At 42.4% G+C, this 22088-nt stretch overlaps 1 protein-coding gene across 1 annotated transcript in view; it reads left to right on the forward strand.

Moving 5' to 3' along the window:
• Positions 1 to 22088, forward strand: part of USP10 (ubiquitin specific peptidase 10) — a 68516-nt gene that overhangs the window by 20455 nt on the left and 25973 nt on the right. The window contains exons 2-4 of the mRNA XM_053553610.1: positions 7845 to 7913; positions 15832 to 15892; positions 19268 to 20308. Of these exons, the coding sequence (XP_053409585.1) occupies positions 7845 to 7913; positions 15832 to 15892; positions 19268 to 20308 (1171 nt within the window). The remainder of the gene's footprint in view (positions 1 to 7844; positions 7914 to 15831; positions 15893 to 19267; positions 20309 to 22088) is intronic.

The following is a 22088-nucleotide window of genomic DNA, read 5'->3' on the forward strand; positions in this document are numbered from 1 at the left end:
TGAAAGTCAGAATCATGCAGGAAACGCATAAAATTCTGAATGAGGCCTGGACTCAACCTCAGAGCACTGAACGCAGAATTGTTGCCAAGAGGGCCTGAGGATGCTGTGATTGTAAATTGTTGACAGGGTTGAGGACTGTTGTCCTACATCTTTGTCCTGCACTGTCCTGTGTGGCTAATCCTGCTTCCCCTGCCAGGTGTCACCAGGTTTTCTACTTACATATGGAAAATAGAAAACGGGAGCTGATTGGGTAAAAACATTTCTCTTCTGGGAATCTCAGTCCTGACCTCCACATACATCAGGGAGACTTTCTCAAGGCTGGAGTTAATATTTTTCTTTTTTTTTTTAGACAGAGTCTCACTATGTCACCCTCAGTAGAGTGCTGTGGTGTCACAGCTCACAGAAAACTCCAACTTTTGTGTTTTAAGCGATTCTCTTGCATCAGCCTCCCAAGTAGCTGGGATTATAGGCACCTACCACAATGCCTGGCTGTTTTTTTTTTTTTTTTTTTTTTTGAAACAGAGTCTCACTATGTCACTCTGGGTAGAGTGATATCACAGCTCACAGCAACCCCAAACTCTTTGGGATTAAGCAGTTGTCTTTCTTCAGCCTCCCAAGTAGCTGAGATTACAGGTGCCTGCCACAACACCCAGCTATTTTTGGTTGTAGTTGTCATTGTTGTTTGGCGGGCCCAGGCTGGATTTGAACCCGCCAGCTCTGGTGTATGTGGCTGGCGCCTTAGCCGCTTGAGCTATAGGCACCGAGCCTAAAGTATACTTTGTAGTGCATGTTCCAACAGATCAACAGGTGAAAGTTAAATTGAGAAATTTTTTTTTTTTTTTTGCAGCTTTTGGCCAGGGCTGGATTTGAACCTACCACCTCCGGCATATGGGGCCAGCACACTATCCCTTTGAGCCACAGGCGCTGCTCTTAAATTGAGAAAGTAAACAGAGACTTGTTTCCTTAGAGGGCTCACTCAGGTGTCTGAACCCTTAGCTGTCAGCACTCTATTTTGCATGTCTTTATAGTAGATAGCATTTTTTCATGTTTTTACTTCAACAAATGCTTCTAAGTAACTTTGCTTTTCATAAACAACCAAAGCAACTCATTAAGGGGGAAATTCTGTACTCAATCTTAAAATGGGAAGGAGAGGAGTGGATATACCAGGTAACATTCCTTCTTCTCAGTAGGTGGCTCTAGATTTTCCATTGGCAATAGCCATGAAATTGGAAGTAAATAATTTTTTTTTTTGGCCGGGGCTGGGTTTGAACCCACCACCTCCGGTATATGGGGCCAGCGCCCTACTCATTGAGCCATAGGCACCGCCGGGAAGTAAATAATTTTGTAGTCAGACTCCTTTCTTCGTGGATGTCCTATAAAATCAATTCCTGCTTTAGTGATGTGCCTCCCTTCCTGGCAGGTGGTCTTTCGCTGGTCTGGTTCCAGCATATTTCATTAAGTAAAAAATCCTGGAGAACAGATGGCACCTGCAAGTTCCAGCACCTGTAGCACTCTGTTTAATGAATCACTAGTTTTGTTTTCATTGTTTATGGTAATATTGTCTTTGTGTGTAGCGTGGAATTTGAGTACATGGTCAGAGGATCTTGGCAGTTGCAGAGGTTGATCCAGTCAGGAGTAATCTGAGGTGATTGATGATGATGGGACAGAGGCTTGAAGAAGGGGGGGAACACAGTTACCTGCAAACAGACAACAGAGTAAAAAGATGATCCGCAGTATTTTAGATGTTCTAGTGTACCACTAACTAGTAAGAGTCTTTGGACCAAGGAATGTGAAACTAAAAATCCCAGTGTGGGTGCTTACAAACACAGGGTGCTTAAGAATTCCACTTATGTAAATGAAAGATGAAAACTTGGGTCCTTGGTCTTTAAGGCCTGTCATTATGATACTGACAGCTGTCTCATCTATCTGTGTGTTGTGGGCTTGCCCCCTTCCTCCTGTAGTGTTTCTTGTGTGTATATTATTTCATGTCCTCTTTAGAAGGGACCAGAAGGTAAACTTGTGAGCAGTTGGAGTTAGGAAAGCCTGGGCTGGGGCTGGGGTAGGTTATGAGGGGAAGCTCAGCTTTGTGCTTGTGTGTGTGGGAAATCTCCGCCCTAGAGCTCAGTCTTCCCAACCCTGAACGGGGAGTGCAGATGCCCTAGGCAGCTGTAGGCACCTGCGCCCCTCCATGGCAGGCGTTTGTGTCTTCCTCATGAGCCCCAGAACCCTGAAAAGGGGCATTTGATGTTGCTTTCTGGTTCCTCCATTTGAGGAGTGTTCCTCTAATACAGAGATGCTTAACATCTAGGGGAATTCTCCGTGTTTACCTTGTAGTAGTTGAGTTAACTATTAACAAGAGTGAAGTTGCAGCTCTGCCTGTGGCTCAAGCAGCTAAGGCGCCAGCCACATACACCTGAGCTGGTGGGTTCGAATCCAGCCTAGGCCTGCCAAACAACAATGACCACTACAACCAAAAAATAGCTGGGCGTTGTGGTGGGCGCGCTGTAGTCCCAGCTACTTGGGAGGCGGAGGCAGCTGAATCGCTTGAGCCTAGGAGTTGGAGGTTGCTGTGAGGTGTGATGCCATGGCACTCTACCCAGGGCGACAGCTTAAGGCTCTGTCTCAAAAAAAAAAAAAAGAGAGTGAAGTTGCTTCCCCCACCCCAGACAGTCTCAAGATGTCGCCCTGGATAGAGTGCTCTGGCATCGTACCTCACAGCAACTTCAAACTCTTGGGCTTAAGCGATTCTCTTGCCTCAGCCCCCCAAGTAGCTGGGATCACAGGCTCCCGCCACAACGCCCAGCTAGTTTTTGGTTGTAGTTGTCATTGTTTGGCAGCCCAAGGCTGGATTTAAACCTGCCAGCTCTGGTGTATGTGGCTGCTTGAACTACAGGTGCCGAGCCACCACAGCCTTTTTATGACACTGACCTTTTTGAAGAGCACAGTCCCTTCTCCCCTCCTTTGGTAACATTTCTTCTCATTTTGCCAAACTTCCAAAGTAACTTTGGTGGAAATTAGGAAGACTTTTAGAGCAGGAGATGGTGAGACCAGAGCGTTTTTCTAGCAATTGGCTGTCCTGAATTTCTGTGACAAACTTTTTGAGGGCACAAAGCATGCCTTGTTCTAGTCTTTGATCAGGTATCATTTTAGTTAAATAATTTTCCTTAAAATGGCAGGGTCGTATAATTTATGTCCACTTACAGAATTTTCTGTGAATAAATAATTTGTCCTTCCTTTTGTAGTTGAACAGCACATCAAAAAAATCACCTTTTTGGCTAGGCTCAGTGGCTTACACCTGTATTCCTAGCACTCTGGGAGGCTGAGGCGGATCGATTGCCTGAGCTCATAGTTTCTAGACCAGCCTGAGCAAAAGCAAGACCCTGTCCCTAAAAACAGCCGGGCATTGTGTTGGGCGCCTATAGTCCCAACTACTTGGGAGACTGAGGCAAGAGAATCACTTGAGCTCAGGAATCTGAGGGGGTTGCTGTGAGCTATGATGCCACAGCACTCTACCAGGGGCAACAAAGTGAGACTCTAAAAAAAAATGACCTTTTCCCTTCCCACTGAAGTTATATTCTAATTTATTTTACAAGCAGCATTGCTATTTGTCTTTTTGGAATAATGTTGGCAATAATTGCTTCCTCGTAGTACTGCTTTGAATGGTACAGATGATTTTGTTAAGCATTGAAGTGATGCCACAGCCTCCACCTTTATACGAGTTATTTTATTATATCACTTGAAATGGATGTTCGGATGGTCATCATATCAGGATTATTTATTTTGCTAGAATATATATATAAATTTTAACATGCACTACAATCATAGGAAGTTTGTTTTATTTTTAGGATTTCCTTGGCCTGTCATCTTAGTGACTGACATTTGGGAATGTGCTTCCCCAATTTTAGACGTTCCTTTTGTATATAGTTGCTATGCTACAAAAGAATTCCTGTTTTAGTATAGGTGATAAATGGACAGACACATAGGAAAGAGATCTAAGTAGCTTATCTACCGTGAGCGTATGAGATATACTTACTTATTCTATAGGAAACAGAAATTCTAACCAGTGCCCCTCAGGAGGGTGAACATTTTGCAGAGATGGTTGTAACCCTTGATACTGGTTTCCTAACAGTTCCCTTTGTTACTTTAGCTACAAAATTGAGACAGCTGTTTTTCGATATTGGTAAAGTGGTAATTGCTTGCTCACTTTCAAAAACTCATGCAATTTAAGGATTGGAAATAGGTTTGATTATGGCAGGAGGATGCGATTTATGTGTATTTTTTTTTTAATCGAGACATAGTCTCACTTTGTCGCCCTGGGTAGAGTGCTGTGGTATCATAGGTCACAGCAACTTCAAACTCTTGGCTCAAGAGATCCTCTTGCCTCAGCCTCCCGAGTAACTGGGACTACAGGCACCCGCCACAGTGCCCAGCTAATTTTTGTTTGTTTGTTTCAGCAGGCCCAGGCCGCGTTTGAACACAGCAGCCCCAGTGTGTGTGGCTGGTGCCTTCACCTCTGAGCTATGGGTACTGAGCCCGATTTATGTGTATTTTAATAGAGTTGTTTATTAATATACGTGAGCCAGTATTAAGGTAATTAAGTTGGGAGTTCACAGAAGCTCTGTCTGCCATTTGTCAGGTGTTAAGTGATATTTTAGTGTGTTGCATAGTTGGTAGTTAGCAGTCACTTGTGGTCTTTTTTGGATTAAATGTTTTTTTTTTTGTTTGTTTTTTTTGTAGAGACAGAGTTTCACTTTATTGCCCTCGGTAGAGTGCCGTGGCATCAAACAGCTCACAGCAACCTCCAACTCCTGGGCTGAGGTGATTCTCTTGCCTCAGCCTCCCGAGTAGCTGGGACTACAGGCACCCGCCACAACGCCTGGCTATTTTTTTTTTGTTGTTGTTGCAGTTTGGCTGGGGCTGGGTTTGAACCCGCCACCCTCGGCATATGGGGCCGGCGCCCTGCTCACTGAGCCACAGGCGCCGCCCTGGATTAAATGTTTTAATCAAGCCCTAGTCTCTTATTAAGAGTGATCTTAAAACCAACAGATCTGCAAAATTACAATGTCTTTGCAAAATGGGTACATTTGAAGAATTGTAAAGTGACTTGTTTACATTGACTTTTTATAATTAATGTTTTAAATAGATGTGGTATTTATATGTCAAAAATTAAAACTTCACAAGGATACCTACCAAGGAGTTCCCTCTACTCCCCTTTCCACTCAGTTGCCCCATCTTTGTAAATAGTTATGTCCCCTTTTGTTTATCTTTTCAGAATCTCTTTATGTGAACTCAAACCTATATTATTAATAACTACAAACATTATATATAAACAAAATACACTTTTTATATTTTCCCCCTCCTTTTTTTTTTTTTTGAGACAGTCTCACCGTGTGGCCCTGGCTAGAGTGTCGAGACGTCAGCCTAACTCACAGCAACCTCAAACTTCAGGGTTCAAGTGATCCTCCTGCCTCAGCCTCCCAAGTAGCTGGGGCTACAGGTGCCCACCACACTGCCCAGCTAATTTTCTAATTTTTTTTTTGTAGTGGAGACTGGGTCTTGCTCCTGTTCTGGTTGGTCTTGAACTCCTAAACTTAGAGATCCTCCTTCCATGGCCTCCCATGTGTAAACAAGTCACTTTATAATTCTTTAAATGTACCCATTTTGCAAAGACATTGTAATTTTGCAAATCTGTTGGTTTTAAGATCACTCTTAACAAGAGATTAGGGCTTGATTAAAACATTTAATCCAAAAAAGACTATAAGCGACTGCTAACTACCAACTATGCAACTATGAGCCACTGCCTGGCCTAGTTTAGTAATTCTTTTTTTTTTTTTTTTTTTTTTGTAGAGACAGAGTCTCACTTTATGGCCCTTGGTAGAGTGCCGTGGCCTCACACAGCTCACAGCAACCTCCAACTCCTGGGCTTAAGCGATTCTCTTGCCTCAGCCTCCCAAGTAGCTGGGACTACAGGCGCCCGCCACAACACCTGGCTATTTTTTGGTTGCAGTTTGGCCGGGGCTGGGTTTGAACCCGTCACCCTCGGTATATGGGGCCGGCGCCTTACCAACTGAGCCACAGGCACCGCCCCTAGTTTAGTAATTCTTATTAATATTTCCCTGAAACTTCACAGCTGCAATATGAACAGTTCTTGGATTTTACTTCTTTATCTCTCTTGCATCTATTGAATGAAAATTGTTTTCTGAAATTCTTAAGCAATTCAGTCCTCCTGACCTCAGAAGTATTTATGGGTGTCTGAGAATGTTATTTTTCTTTTCCATGTGAATAATGATAATTTAACTATAGATTAGAATTGTATCCAAAAAAATGCCCTAGAATTCTAGTAACAAAAATACTTTTATTCTTGGAACTTCTAAATGTTGTCCCATTGCTTTATAGCTTTGTTGACTTGCTATTAAGACCTTCCGTTGAGTGTTTAAATTTAGCAGTCTAATCTCCACAAACAGTTTCTTGTTCACGGATACCTTCTTTTTCATGGCAGTCTGTGCTTAAATTTTAAGCTTTCTTTTCACCTAAAAATAATTTGCCCTTCCATTACTTGGTGCGTGCCTTAGTGAAATTAATATGTGGTAAAGCATTTCTCCAGCGTTGGAGATGAGGAGAAAGGTGGTAAGCTCACAATGAGTATATTTCAGAGGGTCATCTCTAAATCATTCTGAGGTCTTGGTTATTTTCACTATTACCATCAATGCATTTTTTTTTTCAATGCATTTTTTTTTTGTGGACTTTTGCCAAGTACTGTATTTGTAAATACTATGTGAAGACTTTTTTTCCTTAGTGTACATTTATGGTTTGGGTAGTTATTGCCAAAGGGCCCTCCAGAAATGTTTTCCTTTATGTATTCTTACCAGCAGGGTATGAGTAATAGCTGTCATTTTTTTTCACATTTACAATAATAATAGGTATTATTCATTTATATAATATTTGGTTACAGGTTATTTTTACAGGTTTACATATGCTTGTAAATTTCCCTGTGAGTTACCAGGTTGCAAATTCCATTAGAATGAAGGAACCACAATTCTGCTTAACCAGTTTTATCCCCTGTACTGATTGTGCATGGCATTTACTAGGTTCTAAATAATTATTGATTAGTAAATAATGATCCCCTAGTGTGGAAATCTAGTCATGCTAATTCTTGTCAATGACTGACTTCTGGAAGCCCTAGGGAGAATATGAACTGGTGGGCACTTTGTCAAACTCATGTCCATGCAATTTAACCAGTTGTTTTTCCAGAAAGTCACATTCAAAATTCTGTGAAATCAGGGCCTTTAATGGGGGCATGTCTGTCTAATAGTGTGTATATCTGTATATCACAGTCAAATGCATTTTTTAAAAAGTTACATGTATCTTTAAGGATCATTAATCAGGATTATTAATATTTTCCTTTTTTTTGGATTTCCCTATCTTCCCATTTGAACCACATTTTCTGCTTTTCTTTAGTATGTTTGGCAGAGAAAACTGAAATGGAGGTAGTGACATGAGTCAGCAGAAAGGTAAATGGAACAACTGGAAATATTTGTGAACCCAAAAATTCTGCAAGCAGGACGCTACAAGTTTACCATACAAAATTGACTTGTTCTAAAATCTTTATCAGTTTCATACCATTCTTTGACAATTCCTAGGAAAGGTTAAATAGTATTTTCTTTTTTGTAATTGGAAAGTACTACGCCTAGAAATCTCAGTTTGCAGATTCTCTGTTTATTTAATTGAGAAAGGATTTTGGGGATTCTGGCCCAAATGTTTGGTAGAATTGTTATAGTATGTTACTTTTTTTGGTGAGTATTATTTGTATATTTTATGTGATCTGTGACTCTTATTTTTTTCAGTATATTTTTGGAGATTTTAGCCCTGATGAATTTAATCAGTTCTTTGTGACTCCTCGCTCTTCAGTTGAGGTAAGAAATTGTGTTTTATTAAGTACATGTGTAGATATGATTAATGATTATGTTTCCTTTTAAGTTTTTAATGTTTTAAATTCTGCCTGGGTGGCACTGTTTTGTTTTTGTTTTCTTTCTTTTTTTTGTAGACACAGAGTCTCACTTTATGGCCCTTGGTAGAGTGCCGTGGCCTCACACGGCTCACAGCAACCTCCAACTCCTGGGCTTAAGCGATTCTCTTGCCTCAGCCTCCAGAGTAGCTGGGACTACAGGCGCCCACCACAACGCCCGGCTATTTTTTTTTTTTTTTTTTTTTTTTTGTAGAGACAGAGTCTTACTTTATGGCCCTCGGTAGAGTGCCGTGGCCTCACACAGCTCACAGCAACCTCCAACTCCTGGGCTTAAGCGATTCTCTTGCCTCAGCCTCCCGAGTAGCTGGGACTACAGGCGCCCGCCACAACGCCCGGCTATTTTTTGGTTGCAGTTTGGCCGGGGCTGGGTTTGAACCCGCCACCCTCGGCATATGGGGCCGGCGCCCTACTGACTGAGCCACAGGCGCCACCCCGCCCGGCTATTTTTTGGTTGCAGTTTGGCCGGGGCCGGGTTTGAACCCGTCACCCTCGGTATATAGGGCCGGCGCCTTACCGACTGAGCCACAGGCGCTGCCCAAGTTTTTAATTTTTTTAAAACAATTTCAATGTAAAGAAAAGTGCAGAGAAATGCCTGAACACACCAGCTAGATTTGACTGATAGTAACATTTTGCTTTAAATGTAAAACAAAAAAAGCATTGCAGAGACTGCTGGTAATGTATCTTGCCCCCCTCCCCCCCATTTTTCCCTGAAATCACTATTCTGTTGAAACTGTTAAGTATTGGTTCTTCACTGTTATTTTCACCCTTTTTATTACACGAGTGTGTTATCACCAGAGTCAGTTGTGTTTTATATGCTTCAAAATGTCACATACCTGTTATACTATATTCATCCTTTTAAACTAATGTTATATTCTTTAGATGATCTGTTCTGATGCATTTGCTCTTTTTGTTGTTTTAATTGCTCAATATCATTAATCAAACATACCACAGTTTCTGTACATTTTCTTATTAAGGATCATTTAAGTCTTCAGTTCAGTTTTTTATAAATATTACAGTAAACACAAGTTGTCATGTCTCCTTTTGCTTCTCTGTGAATTGCTATAGGATACAGACCTAGGAGTAGAATTGCTGGGTTTGCAAGGGATATCACATCATCACTTCACTAGAAGCTGCCAGTTAGTCTTCTCTGGTTTTAACAGTCTGTTCCTATCAGCAGCACCTGAGAGTTTTCTTGCTTACATTTTAAGAAATCCTTGCCCAAATTCTCAGTATTGGCATATTTAAGATTTTGTTAATCTGATGTGTAATAAATGAATTCCCATTGTTTTAATTTACATCTTTCAGATTGCAAACAGTTGAATGCTATTTCATCATTCTTACACATCTGCTGGCAATATAGATTTCCTTTTTGAATTTTCTGATTTATAGCCTCCCCCCCGCCCTTTTATTTTTTTGAGATAGTCTCACTTTGTCACCCTCAGTAGACTGCTGTGGTGTGAGAGCTCACAGCAACCTCAAACTCTTGGGCTCAAGCAATCCTCTTGCCTTAGCCTCTTGAGTAGCTGGGACTATAGGCACCTGCCACAATACCTGGCTATTTTTAGAGACAGGATCTTGCTCTAGCTCAGGCTGGTCTCAAACTCATGAGCTCAGGCAATCCACCTGCCTCGGCCTCCCAGAGTGCTGTGATTATAGGCGTGAGCCACCACGCCCAGCCCCCACATTTATATTTTAAATATGAAACTGTTGAAATTATATTGAAAAGGGAAGGAGGATTGCATATGTCAAGTGAAACTTTTTTTTTTTTTTTTGTGATTTTTGGCTGGGGTTGGGTTTGAACCCACCACCTCTGGCATATGGGACCAGCACCCTACTCCTTGAGCCACAGGCGCCACCCGTCAAGTGAATCTTTTAAGTGAAGCCTGACTAGTTTTTAAATTCTTTTTTTTTTTTGGTTGCAGTTTGTCCGGGGCTGGGTTTGAACCCGCCACCCTCGGCATATGGGGCTGGCACCCTACCCACTGAGCCACAGGCGCTGCCCTAGTTTTTAAATTCTAAGGAGCCAACTCCTTACAATTGGAGTCGAAAACTAGGGTGGAGGCCTGGCTGGGCCACTTGCATGTGACCTTGGCAAATCTCTTCAATCCTCTTCACCCTGGCTACTTAAATTCTGAATATTTTTTTAGAGTTGGGGAGTTAGAATTAAAATAACATGTATTTATTTATTTATTTATTTATTTTGAGACGGAGTCTCAAGCTGTTGTCCTGGGTAGAGTGCAGTGGCATCCTAGCTCTCAGCAACCCCTCTAACTCTTGGGCTCAAGCAATCCTCTTGCCTCAGTTTTTCTATTCTTAATAGAGATGAGGATCTCACTTTTGCTCAGGTTGGTCTTGAACTCATGAGCTCAAGCTATCCACCTGCCTTGGCCTCTCAGAGTGCTAGGATTACAGGCATGAGCCACCGCTCCCAGCCCTAAAATAACCTTTAAAGAATTATTTAAACTATATAGATGCATGAAAGATTACTTGTTTTCTTCTCTTTCACTTTAGGAAAAAGAAATCAAAGGAAATTTATGTGCGGTTTCACTTTGGAAACGAATAATTCAGTTCATCATTTTTATCTCTTATATTCACTGATACTAAGTTGATGTTAGAAGATCTCAGAATATGAGCCAGAAGAAAGTGAAAGCTGAATTACTGTATAGCATTTCCTGACGCAAAAATGTATCCCTTCATATTGGGATTCTGTAGAATAAGGACTGAAGTTTAGTGTTTTTTGATTAAAAAAACAGTAAAAACACAATCAGATTTCGTATTCCCCAAGTGTTAGTGTTGAGATTGTATTCTGTATACTCTGCTAAAGATTCAGATTTTGAATAATTTCTGCCCCTTTTTTTTTTTTTTTTTTCGAGACAGAGTCTCAATTTTGTTGCCCTCGGTAGAGTTACATGGAGTCACAGGTTACAGCATCCTCAAACTCTTGGGCTTAAGCAATTCTCTTGCCTCAGCCTTCTAAGTAGCTGGGACCACAGGTGCCTGCACAACGCCCGGCTATTTTTTGTTGCAGTTGTCCTTGTCGTTTGGCTGGCCCGGGCCAGGTTCAAAGTCGCCAGCCTTGGTGTATGTGGCTGGCACCATAACGACTGTGCTATGGGCACTGAGCCCATAATTTCTGCCTTTGAGTCACAGTAAGATACAGTGGTACTTGAAGGAAAATGGAAATGTTTCTTTGCAATTAAAGATTTTTAAAAATGATAAAGATCAATTTCTGTACTTTATTGCTTTTCTCAAGTGTACATGTGGGTGTGTCTGTTTGCAAGTAAGTATTAGAATTAAAACTTGATTCTCGTGTAGCGTGAAAGTCAGAACTGCACCACATTTCAAGTCTGAAGACCTGAGATGACTTTGCCTTAAATAGGTTCAGTGGTCTTGGTAGTTTCCTTTATCTCATGTCCCTTTCTTTTCTCTCTGTCTTTTTTAATTTTGAAAAATAGAGAATGATTATGTTACATAAATGGTGGGAAATCAGCTAGTGTATGTTCTGAAGCCTAGCATAGGTACAGCTATTAGTAGAAATGAAGGATGCGGATGGTAAAGTTAGGCCAGACTTTAAATGTGGAAGTCATGGTTGTATCTCATCAAAATGAGTTCTAGCTTCAGAAATCTTAGTGTGTCTGTGTTTTCTGTTTTTCCTATTTGTGAGCATGTATTAAAGCTTGGGAAAGTATGATGACTTGTCTTTCAAAATCACAGTAGCTTGCAGAAGGGAAAAACAGGTTCATTGGCATGATTAGAATGAGTTCTCTATCTCAGTGGTATAATTATAATTCAGGAGTTTGAATTATAATAATATAAAATTAAATAGGGCACCAAGTCTTTCATGGGGAGATATGTGGCTATATGATCGTTTGGCCTTTTATTTCACAGGTTAAATTATTTCACTTCGTATGTGCATTGTTCTCACCATGTGGCTGAGGCATAAGTTGAAATGTAGCCATGTTCTTCATATACTTTTTTTCGGTTATTAGGAATTTATCAAATTTATCAAAACATTTTTTCTCTACTTGGAGCCAAGAACTGAAAAACCAAAATTAAGCCATATAGAATGTTGGGCGGCAGCTGTGGCTCAGAGGATAAGGCACCGCCCTATACCGAGGGTGGCCAGTTCAAACCCGGCTCCAGTCAAACTGCAACAAAAAAATAGCTGGATAGTCCAGCTACTCGGGAGGCTGAGGCAGGAAGGAGACTCACCTAAGCCTAAGAGCTGGAGGTTGCTGTAAGCTGTGATGCCACAGCACTCTACCGAGGGCAACAAAGTAAGACTCTATCTCAAAAAAAGAAAAAAAAAATATAGAACGTTGAAATGTAAAAGAGTTTTACAAAAATAACACTCCTCTGAGCTGAGTTTTTTGGTCTTTTAGTTTGCTTATTTGAAAGCTTCCCTTTGGCAAGATAAAGTGGCCAGTAGTTTAACAGAGTCAGGAGAAACAAATTCAGGTGGTTTTTATTTTTGAGACAGTCTCTCACTTTGTCACCCTCTGTAGAGTGCCGTGGCATCATCTCACAGCAACCTCAAACTCCTGGGCTTAAGAGATCTTCTTGCCTCAGCCTCCCAAGTAGGTGGGACTACAGGAACCTGCCACAATGCCCCCCCCTAGTCTTTCTTTCTTTCTCTCTCTCTTTTTTTTAAGAAACAGTGTCTGGCTCTTGCTCAGGCTGGTCTTGAACTCCTGAGCTCAAGCAGTCCACCCGCCTTGACCTCCTAGAGTACTAGGATTACAAGTGTGAGCCACTGTGCCTGGCCCTATCAGGTGATTTTTAAATATCAGTGTTAATTAACTGATAACTTTTTCAGAGCTATGCTCTAGTTTATAAGCCAAGGTGATTTAAAAATGAATTTCTCCAGGGGCCAAAATAATCAACTTATTTAATAAGCATGTTTGAGCCCTGGTCATAATTGTGATCCTTATGTTCAAAAATGGAGAGGAAATGCTCATTCTTATAGATTTCTAGAATCTCAGTATGGGGGATGACATGCCCACCTCACCTGTTCCTGGTAAGTGAGCGCACAGCAGGACAGCACAGACGCCAGTGAAGACAGCTGTCAACTGGTGTCTTAATGGGATTTCAGAGAGGTGTGTCAGCAGTGCACACAGAAACAGGCTCAGAAGAAGATTCAGTACACTACCGCTGTACCTAAGGCCTTAGATTTCCCTCACAAGGCTGTTTGCAGACTGTTGTGAGACTAGATTTTAAGTTTTCACCTTGGCTCAGTTTGCGTTTGTGTGGGGAATTTTGTGTTTTGCCTTGATTTTTATTTTTATTTTTTTTCAGAGACAGTCTTACTTTGTCGCCCTCGGTAGAGTACTGTGGCATCACAGCTCACAGCAACCTCCAGCTCTTGGGCTTAGACGATTCTCCTGCCTCAGCCTCCTGAGTAGCTGGGACTACAGGCACTCTCCACAACGCCCAGCTATTTTTTCGTTGCAGTTTGGCTGGGGTCGGCTTCGAATCTGCCACCCTCAGTACATGGGACCGGCACCCTACTCACTGAGCCACAGGCGCCGCCCCTACGTTGATCTTTGAATTTTTTATTCTTATAAATATCTGTATAGTTAGAGAACCAAGTTTGAACCATTCTTACACTTTCATTGTGCTGTGTATTTATATAGACATTCACTACAGACTGAGGAGCTTGTGATAGGGCAGGCGTTTGTTGAGTGAAAGGCAACACATGCAGTGAAAAAGGAACACACGCACGTTTCTTCTGTGCCAGTTTATTCCAGTATTTGGAGTCCTCAGAATTGCACTGTTTATTAGATTAGTAAGTCAAAGTAATTGTGTTAAGTACAGTAATATAGAATGGTGGTGTCAGCCCCGAGTCTGACTTTGGTCTGTTATTGGACCCTTGCTGTGTGCACCACTTGCTAGCAGTGTGACCTGGAACGTCTCATCTGTCAGATGGCCGTGGTAATACCCGGACTTCCTCCCCACAGTGGAGGAGTGGGATGTGTGCCTGGCACATCCTGAGCACCGGCAGTGCCACCTGGTACTGCTGGTCCGGCCTCCCGACTTGCTTGTCCTCAGCCCCATCGGCTGTCCTTCCCGGTGGACAGGCTCATGCTCTGTGCTTTGCTAGGAGCAGTTGGGAGTTGGGGTGGCCATTCAGTCCGTGGTGCAGTGTTTGGAGAGGAGGTGAGCTGGAGGATGGTTCTCAGGGTCTAGCAGCTCCTTGCTGTGGATGGGCTTTCAAGGGGATGAGTGCTGAAATCTCTTCTCCAAACTGAGTCTTCCCAGCCTGCCATCCTCTCTCAGGTCGGAAACTTTCTTCACTGTTCTCTTCTGGAGCAGAACAGAATACAGTAAGTTTGATGAGGACTTTTGTTCTGTTACATGGGATTATGAAACTTGTTTGTTTTGACTCAGAAAAACATGATTTCTTGGTGTCACAATGATTTTGTGTAAGTATAGTGATTCAGAACTTTGTGTCTCAAAATAGTATAGCTTCTCATCAGCAGGGGGCACCCCAGTGTCACGGCAGAGAGGAGGCCATCTGTGTATTAGTTTCTGAACCTTCTCTGACTACAGAGGACCATGAACGAGACCTGCGGCTTCCCCAGACACATGTGGCCGCTGTGTACACTGCCCTTGTAGACATCTGCAGCTTCCTGCTCTGGGGTGAATGGTCTTTGCACTGCAGGCCCAGTTTCATGGCTGTCTCAGCATGCGAGTGCTTTCTCATCCCCTGTGGTGGCTACTGCAGTGCCCCTGGTGGAGGAAGGATCTGCAGTTCTCAAGTCCAGGAATTGCTCGGTTCCCTTGGAGTTGTTGTGTTTTCTCATTTCCTACTTGTCATTCTATCTATGGGAAGAGAATAGTCTGGGTTTCTTGGAGAATGATTACGAAATTAGCATGCTAAGAGTTCATTGGAGAAATCAGCCATGGAAGCCACTTACATGTCAGTTTTCAGACAGTAGTGGGCATGAGACTCAGTCAGTCCCTGGATGTTGTGGACCTGGGACCCATCCAGGCACTGGGCCACTGGACTGCAGTGAGCAGACTTTGAGACACGCTGGGGCAGGACATGATTGTTTTGTTCTTTAGGGTAGCATTTGTCCATTTAATTTACTCTGTCCTTTCCTAAACTGTCTTATTCCAAACATCCATTGGATGCATTTCCAACTCTTTAGATAAACATTATGGAATAGCCAGCAAGAACAAAAATTTGAGATATTTGTAGTACTATTATTTGTTTATTTTTTAACAAAGTGGCCAGACACTTCAGCCATTTTGCATTTCTTCTCCAGACAAGGAATGTGGCTACTTGCTCTTAGTTTAGTTATTTAAAGCATTGTGTTAAAAGGGAGCTGGGATTCCCAGCTTTGCTCTTCTGGTGGGTCTCTGCTCTCTGCCCATAAATAGACCTGGTCCCTACCTCTGCTGGCTGTGCTGTAGTGAGTGGTCCTGAACAAGAAATGCAGGAAGTCGGTCAGAGTCATGTTTACTAGTGGACAAAGAAAACTGTGGCTGTCATTGTCAGTCACTAACCTTCTGTGAAAAGAAGGCTGATTTACATGTCCATTGGAGTTCATTTTGGTCTCATTTTTAGAGCTTCTTAATAGTTACACAGAATTCGAAAGCATTCCTTCATTCTTTTTTTTCTTAAGTTAAATGAAGATGGTCTAGATTTTACTGACTCTTCATGTCTATTATTTTGATAAAAGTAATGTCATGGGAAGAAGGTTCAGGAGTAAAAAGTTTTAGTGGAATGTCACCTTAATGAAATACAGTGTGTTGGGTTTTACCATTTGCCGATTTAACCTGTTTTCCACTTCCTCATTCAGCTTCCTCCGTACAGTGGAACAGTTCTGTGTAGCACGCAGGCTGTGGATACACTACCCGACGGTAAGCCAGTTCTCTTTCTATCTCCCTGAAGTAAATTCTGGCCATATAGGCTGGGCGGGCAGGCTGCCTGCAAACATCATTTTCCTGTTGTCCATACTTGCCAAATGAATGTTCCTTACACCGTGAAGTTTTTGCTGTAAACGGCAGCATATGTAATCACTGGGTCACTTTGACTAATCACAGACTGCTTTTAAGACTACTCAGCTGCTGGAGCGTAGGGCACCAGCCGCATATACCCAAGGTGGTGGGTTTGAGTTCAGCCCGGGCCTGCTAAACAAGGACAATTGTAACAAAAAAAATAGCTGGGCGTTGTGGCAGGCACCTGTAGTCCCAGATACTCGGGAGGCTGAGGGAAGAGAATCACTTAAGCCCAAGAGTTTGAGGTTGCTGTGAGCTGTGACGCCACTGCACTCTACTGAGGGCGACTTAGTGAGACTCTGCCTCAAAAAAAAAAAAAAAACTACTCAGCTGCTGATGGCAGGGACCAAATTCATTTCCATGTGTTGGTCTCCCTAGTCAATTTAAAACTCCCTGAACAGGAGCCTTGCCATACTGATCTCTGCATCCTTCTGGAATGTCCCCCCTCACACCCCCCACTTTGCACCCAGGCCACTGTACTGCACCTACTGCAACAGGTCAACTTAGAGAAATGGTGGATTAGGATGTCATGTTTATTTGAGGGGATGTTCCTCTACCCCCCGCTCCCGCCTGTGTGGTCTCAGTGCTGAGTTCCCATCTTCCCATTGTGGGGACTGGGCTGAATAGCCTGGTTTGCTGGCTTGCCCTGCTCCTCCAGCCTGGCAGAGGGGCTGTGTCAGCTCTCCTGTGCTGCACAGGGCAGTGTGTCCGCAGTGAGCGTTCCTCAGTAAGAAGAGGAGCTGCTGTGGCTCGGAGTCTGCCTTCCAGTGACACCATCAAGCAGCGTTTTGGGTCAATGTTGTGATAATAGCTGTAGCATGTTGAAACGGTTCCTTTCATGTCACGTCCCATTCTAGAATGTTCCATGTTCTGATAAGATTGGGAAGTGAGATGTGAAAGGCAGTAATCTATCTTGCATAAGCTACATGACACAATGCGTGCTAATTTTTAATGTGATTTCACAACATACACTACAGTCTTGAGAAGGGCGGCCTCTGTGGTGTGTTCTTCTTCCTCGGTTACACTCATTTCAGCCCCCGCAGCACTGGCAGCCTCAGCACCGTGGAATGGGTGATGCCTGGCGGCAAAATGGACAGTCACCTCCTGGGTGTAACGATAAACTCATTTTTCTCTGCTGATTCTTTCTAAAGTAAAGATAGAAATAGTGATTAAAGTAATTAGATTAACTGGCATCGTAAGAGTTTTTCTCTGGAAACCTTTTGTTGGGGCAGAATCCCCCCAGGAGTTGTGATAGCAAAAAAAATAAAGAAGGTGGCGCCTATGGCTCAAGGAGTGGGGTGCCGGCCCCATATACTGAGGGTGGTGGGTTCCAACCCAGCCACAGCTAAAACCAAACAACAACAACAAAAAAGAAAGAGTCTAGAGGCCCCGTCCTCGTTCATACCAGCTTGCACATAACTGGCCCCTCTCTGGATCTATATTCTGCAAGAAGACTTCTACGGGACCTTTCAAGATGTGAAATATATTCAGTTCTCTGCAGGAGAACAGCATTCTTTAGGTATTATGAAATACATGCTTTGAAAAAAAATTGGCCCCTTAAGCTAGACTTGAAGAAATTGTCATTTGTCACCTAATTTCAGAGCTGTGAAAAAAATGTATATAGATTGTGGTGAACTGGAAGGAAGTATTTATTAAAGGTTTCCAAGGTGATACTTAAAAGTTCTTGGTTCTGACTTTATCTTGTAGTATTTTTGGAAGTATCTTTTTGTTTTTTTGTTGTTGCAGTTTGGCCGGGGCTGGGTTTGAACCCACCACGCTCAGTATATGGGGCTGGCGCTGTACTCAATCAGCCACAGGCGCCGCCCAAGGAAGTATCTTTACCCCTGTGGAGTGAATTTAATATGAATTCATTTAGTAGACTTTTACCTGTGTTAATATAAGGGCCAGTTTTCAGACTTCAGTTAAAAATATCAGTGGAGGAGACCAAGACATGGATAATTTGGAAGAGTACTTTAATACACAAAATTCTTCATGTAGTTCATGTTTTTGGAATCATAAGCCACACTAACTGCCATAGCTGATTAAACCGTGTTTTATGTCTTTAAATTAGCTTTATCTCAGGCATAAAGGAAGTTTTGGGTTCCATTGGGGTTTTTTGTTTTTGTTTTAAGAGATGGGGTCTTGGGGTTACCTTGGGGTTACCAAGGCTGGAGACCAGTGACCCTATCATAGTTTATTTCAGGCTTCAACTCTTGGGCTTAGGTGATCTTCTTGCCTTAGCCTTTTGAGTTAATAATTTTTTGTTTCTTAAATTTTTTTTTTTTTTTTTTTTTTTTTTTTTGTAGAGACAGAGTCTCACTTTACTGCCCTCGGTAGAGTGCTGTGGCCTCACACAGCTCACAGCAACCTCCAGCTCTTGGGCTTATGTGATTCTCTTGCCTCAGCCTCCCGAGCAGCTGGGACTACAGGTGCCCGCCACAACACCTGGTTATTTATTTATTTTTTTTTTGGTTGCAGTTTGGCTGGGGCTGGGTTTGAATCCACCACCCTCGGTATATGGGGCTGCCGCCCTACTCACTGAGCCACAGGCGCCACCCTTTTTCTTAATTTTTTTTTTTTTTTTTTTTTGTAGAGACAGTCTCACTTTATGGCCCTCGGTAGAGTGCCGTGGCCTCACACAGCTCACAGCAACCTCCAACTCCTGGACTTAAGCGATTCTCTTGCCTCAGCCTCCCGAGTAGCTGGGACTACAGGCGCCTGCCACAACGCCCGGCTATTTTTTGGTTGCAGTTTGACCGGGGCCAGGTTTGAACCGGCCACCCTCAGTATATGGGGCTGGCGCCTTACCAACTGAGCCACAGGCGCCGCCCCTTAATTTTTTTTTATAGAGATGGGGTTTCTCTATTGCCCAGGCTCCTCTTGAATTCCTGGACTCAAGTGATACTCCTATCTGGGCCTCCCAATGCTGGGCCTAGAGGTGTATTTTTACACTAGGGAAAATATTATTTGCTTTTTATTACAAATTTAATTTCTACTTTCTGAAAAGCCTTTCTTACTAGAAAGATAAATACAGGCTTCAATTTTTCATATCCACAAATTAAATATAATTTTGTAGTTATTTTCAGCAGATTCTTCACTGCAGAAATAAAATATGTCATAGCTTTGTTAATTAGGAAAAGATTTAAGGTTTTAGTTTTCAAAAAGGAAATGAATAATTATTGGTACTTTTGTAGTTTATAAAACTTTATTCTAACTAATTATTTCCTTCTTAAACAGGACAAGAATATCAGCGAATTGAATTTGGTGTTAATGAAGTAATTGAACCCAGTGACACTTTGCCGAGAAGCCCCAGCTATAGTATTTCAAGCACATTGAACCCTCAGGCCCCTGAATTTATTCTTGGTTGTACAACTTCCAAACCAAGCCCTGATGGCATAGATAAGGAAGCAAGCTACAGTTCCACTGACTGTCATTACCCAGGCTCTGCCCTTGCTGAGGATAGCAGTTGCAGTGTGGAGGTAGAGGTTCTAGAAAACGATGGTGTCTCAGGTGGTCTTGGACAAAGGGAGCGTAAAAAGAAGAAGAAACGGCCACCTGGATATTATAGTTACTTGAAAGATGGTGGTGAAGATGGTATTTCCACAGAGGCCCTGGTCAATGGCCATGCTAACTCAGCAGCTGTGAGCATCATCAGCATAGAGGATGCGGAGTTTATGGGTGACGTGCCTCCATCGGTTACGCCCAGGACTTGTGACAGCCCTCAGAACTCCACGGACTCTGTCAGTGACAGTGGGCCTGATGGCTCTTTCCCCGGAGCACTCAGTGGTGACACCAGGACTGCAGAGCAGCCTGAAGGGGTCCATGGGACTGATTTTGATCAGTCCTGCTTCCCTGGAGAGGCTGGCAGAGACAACCTGTTAAGGACAGCTGGGGCTCAGCCCTATGTTGGTACCAATACTACTGAAAACCTTGGAGTTGCTAATGGACAAATACTTGAATCCTCGGGTGAGGGCACAGCTGCCAATGGAGTGGAATTGCACACTATGGAGAGCGTAGATTTGGACCCAACTAAACCCGAGCGTGCTTCACCGCCTGCTGACGGCGTGGTCTCTGTGTCAGGCGCCCTTCCTGTCCGCCAGCCCAAGTCCTGGGCCAGTCTCTTTCATGATTCTAAGCCTTCTTCCTCTTCGCTTGTGGCTTATGTGGAAACCAAGTATTCTCCTCCTACCACATCTCCCCTGGTCTCTGAAAAGCAGGTTGAAGTTAAAGAAGGGCTTGTTCCGGTTTCAGAGGATCCCGTAGCCATAAAGATTGCAGGTATAGTTAAACAGGTACAAATGGAGAGTGAAGATGGGAACAGATCTCATCGTCTGTTGAATGTGAAATTTAAGACAGTCTGAGCTTATGAACTGTGGTGGTAAAATATTACCTGTAGCAATAGGAGATTACTTGTGTATTAATAAGAATTTCTGATGAAAGCTTATGTTTTGAATGTTATCGAACAGTAAGATGATACAGAAACAAACTGAGAGGAGGACGGTGTCAGACACACCTTGTGTCAAGTGAAAACCCTTGTCTGTTAGCCGTCCTCTCCTGCTGACAAGTTATATCTGCACGTCTCGCCTTTTATGAAATAATTGTGCTCCACAGTGTGAATGTACATGTGTTATGGACTTGCCCTGTGTTCAAACTGTACATGACTTGAATGTGATAATCCTTGCTTTGTACTCAGTTTGCACTGTTTCTTTTTTATATTTAAGATATGAGAAAGCATTTTGTGAATAACATGGGTTTATTTCTTTTTAATGCCTATTTTGGATCAAGTGGATTTTACTGTGTTTTAACACACCAAGATTAGCTCTTGGCAGGAAAAGAATAATTGAAAGGACTCAGCCCAGAGTTAACGAGAAATGGCACCTGCTTGCAGGAATCTGCCCTTGTTTAGTCCATATCTGGTTTGAATGTATATATCCTTATATTTATTACATGTCTCTATTTTATAGAACTAAATTGAGCCCCTTCCACTTGTAAAACATAAGTTGATCTGTAGCCAATGGGTAGTGGTGCATTTTGGTCACTTTGCTGTCCTCCACCTGATTAGGTAACCAAGATAGCGTGTGTTCTTCCAAAGTGATGGTAATGAGGAAAAGAAAGACACTTGGAGAATGTTCTGGACAGTTAGGAAGATGACAGAAAAGCAGGTCAACAGCATCAGAATGTCGATTACGGGTCAGTTATTGAGCCTTAAGAATCAAAGTTCTGCACCTTGCACTTTCATGGATTTTAAATGGTAACATGAAACCTAAATCCTAATTTTAGGAAAACAAAATTTGGTGTATAGACTATGTGTAAGAATAATGCTGGTATCCTATTAAATTTACAAGTCATATCAATAGAGTGATTGGTGGCAACCTGTGTAAGCCACCACACAGGTAAGAGAAAGCACCTGAGTTTGCTGCGTATCAGCAGATCTCATAAGAAAAGTTGAACTTTAATTCAGCCATTTAATGTTTGAGTTATTACAAAAGTGAAGACATGGGTTTCATTTTTTATCTTTTATGAGTCATTCTGGCAGTTTGTTCCATTCCAGAAACATTAGAATGAAACAAACTCTTACAAAAGAGATAGAGTGGGGAAGCTATCTTCCTAAAGTTGCTATCTAAATAGACTTTAAGTAGTGAGTTACCCCAGTGCTGGTGGGTTGAAAAGAAGGTTGTTCATTACAGTCAACTTCTGATTATTTGCCCTAAACTCTGGTAACATAGATAAATAGAATTGGTTTCAACTCTGATGACTTTGGAATGCAGGTCAGATTTAAAGTTTTCAACCTCAGAAATACCCTGTCATCTCTCTCCTGTGGCCGTCCTTTTTCATTTTTGGTTCTTTTGTCCTCTGTAATAATTATAGTACTTTTTAGACTTCAGGCTAAGAATAATACAGTAAACAGAAATGGTGATGTTAATTAAGTAGAGTAGTGGTATTAGCAGCATTTTTTTTTTTTTAAAGACAGAGTTCCACTATGTCACCCTCGGTAGAGTGCTGTGGTGTCACAGCTCATAGCAACCTAAAACTCTTGAGCTTAAGCGAGTCTCTTGCC

Source organism: Nycticebus coucang, chromosome 2, assembly GCF_027406575.1.
Source record: "Nycticebus coucang isolate mNycCou1 chromosome 2, mNycCou1.pri, whole genome shotgun sequence".
Classification (NCBI taxonomy): domain Eukaryota; kingdom Metazoa; phylum Chordata; class Mammalia; order Primates; family Lorisidae; genus Nycticebus; species Nycticebus coucang.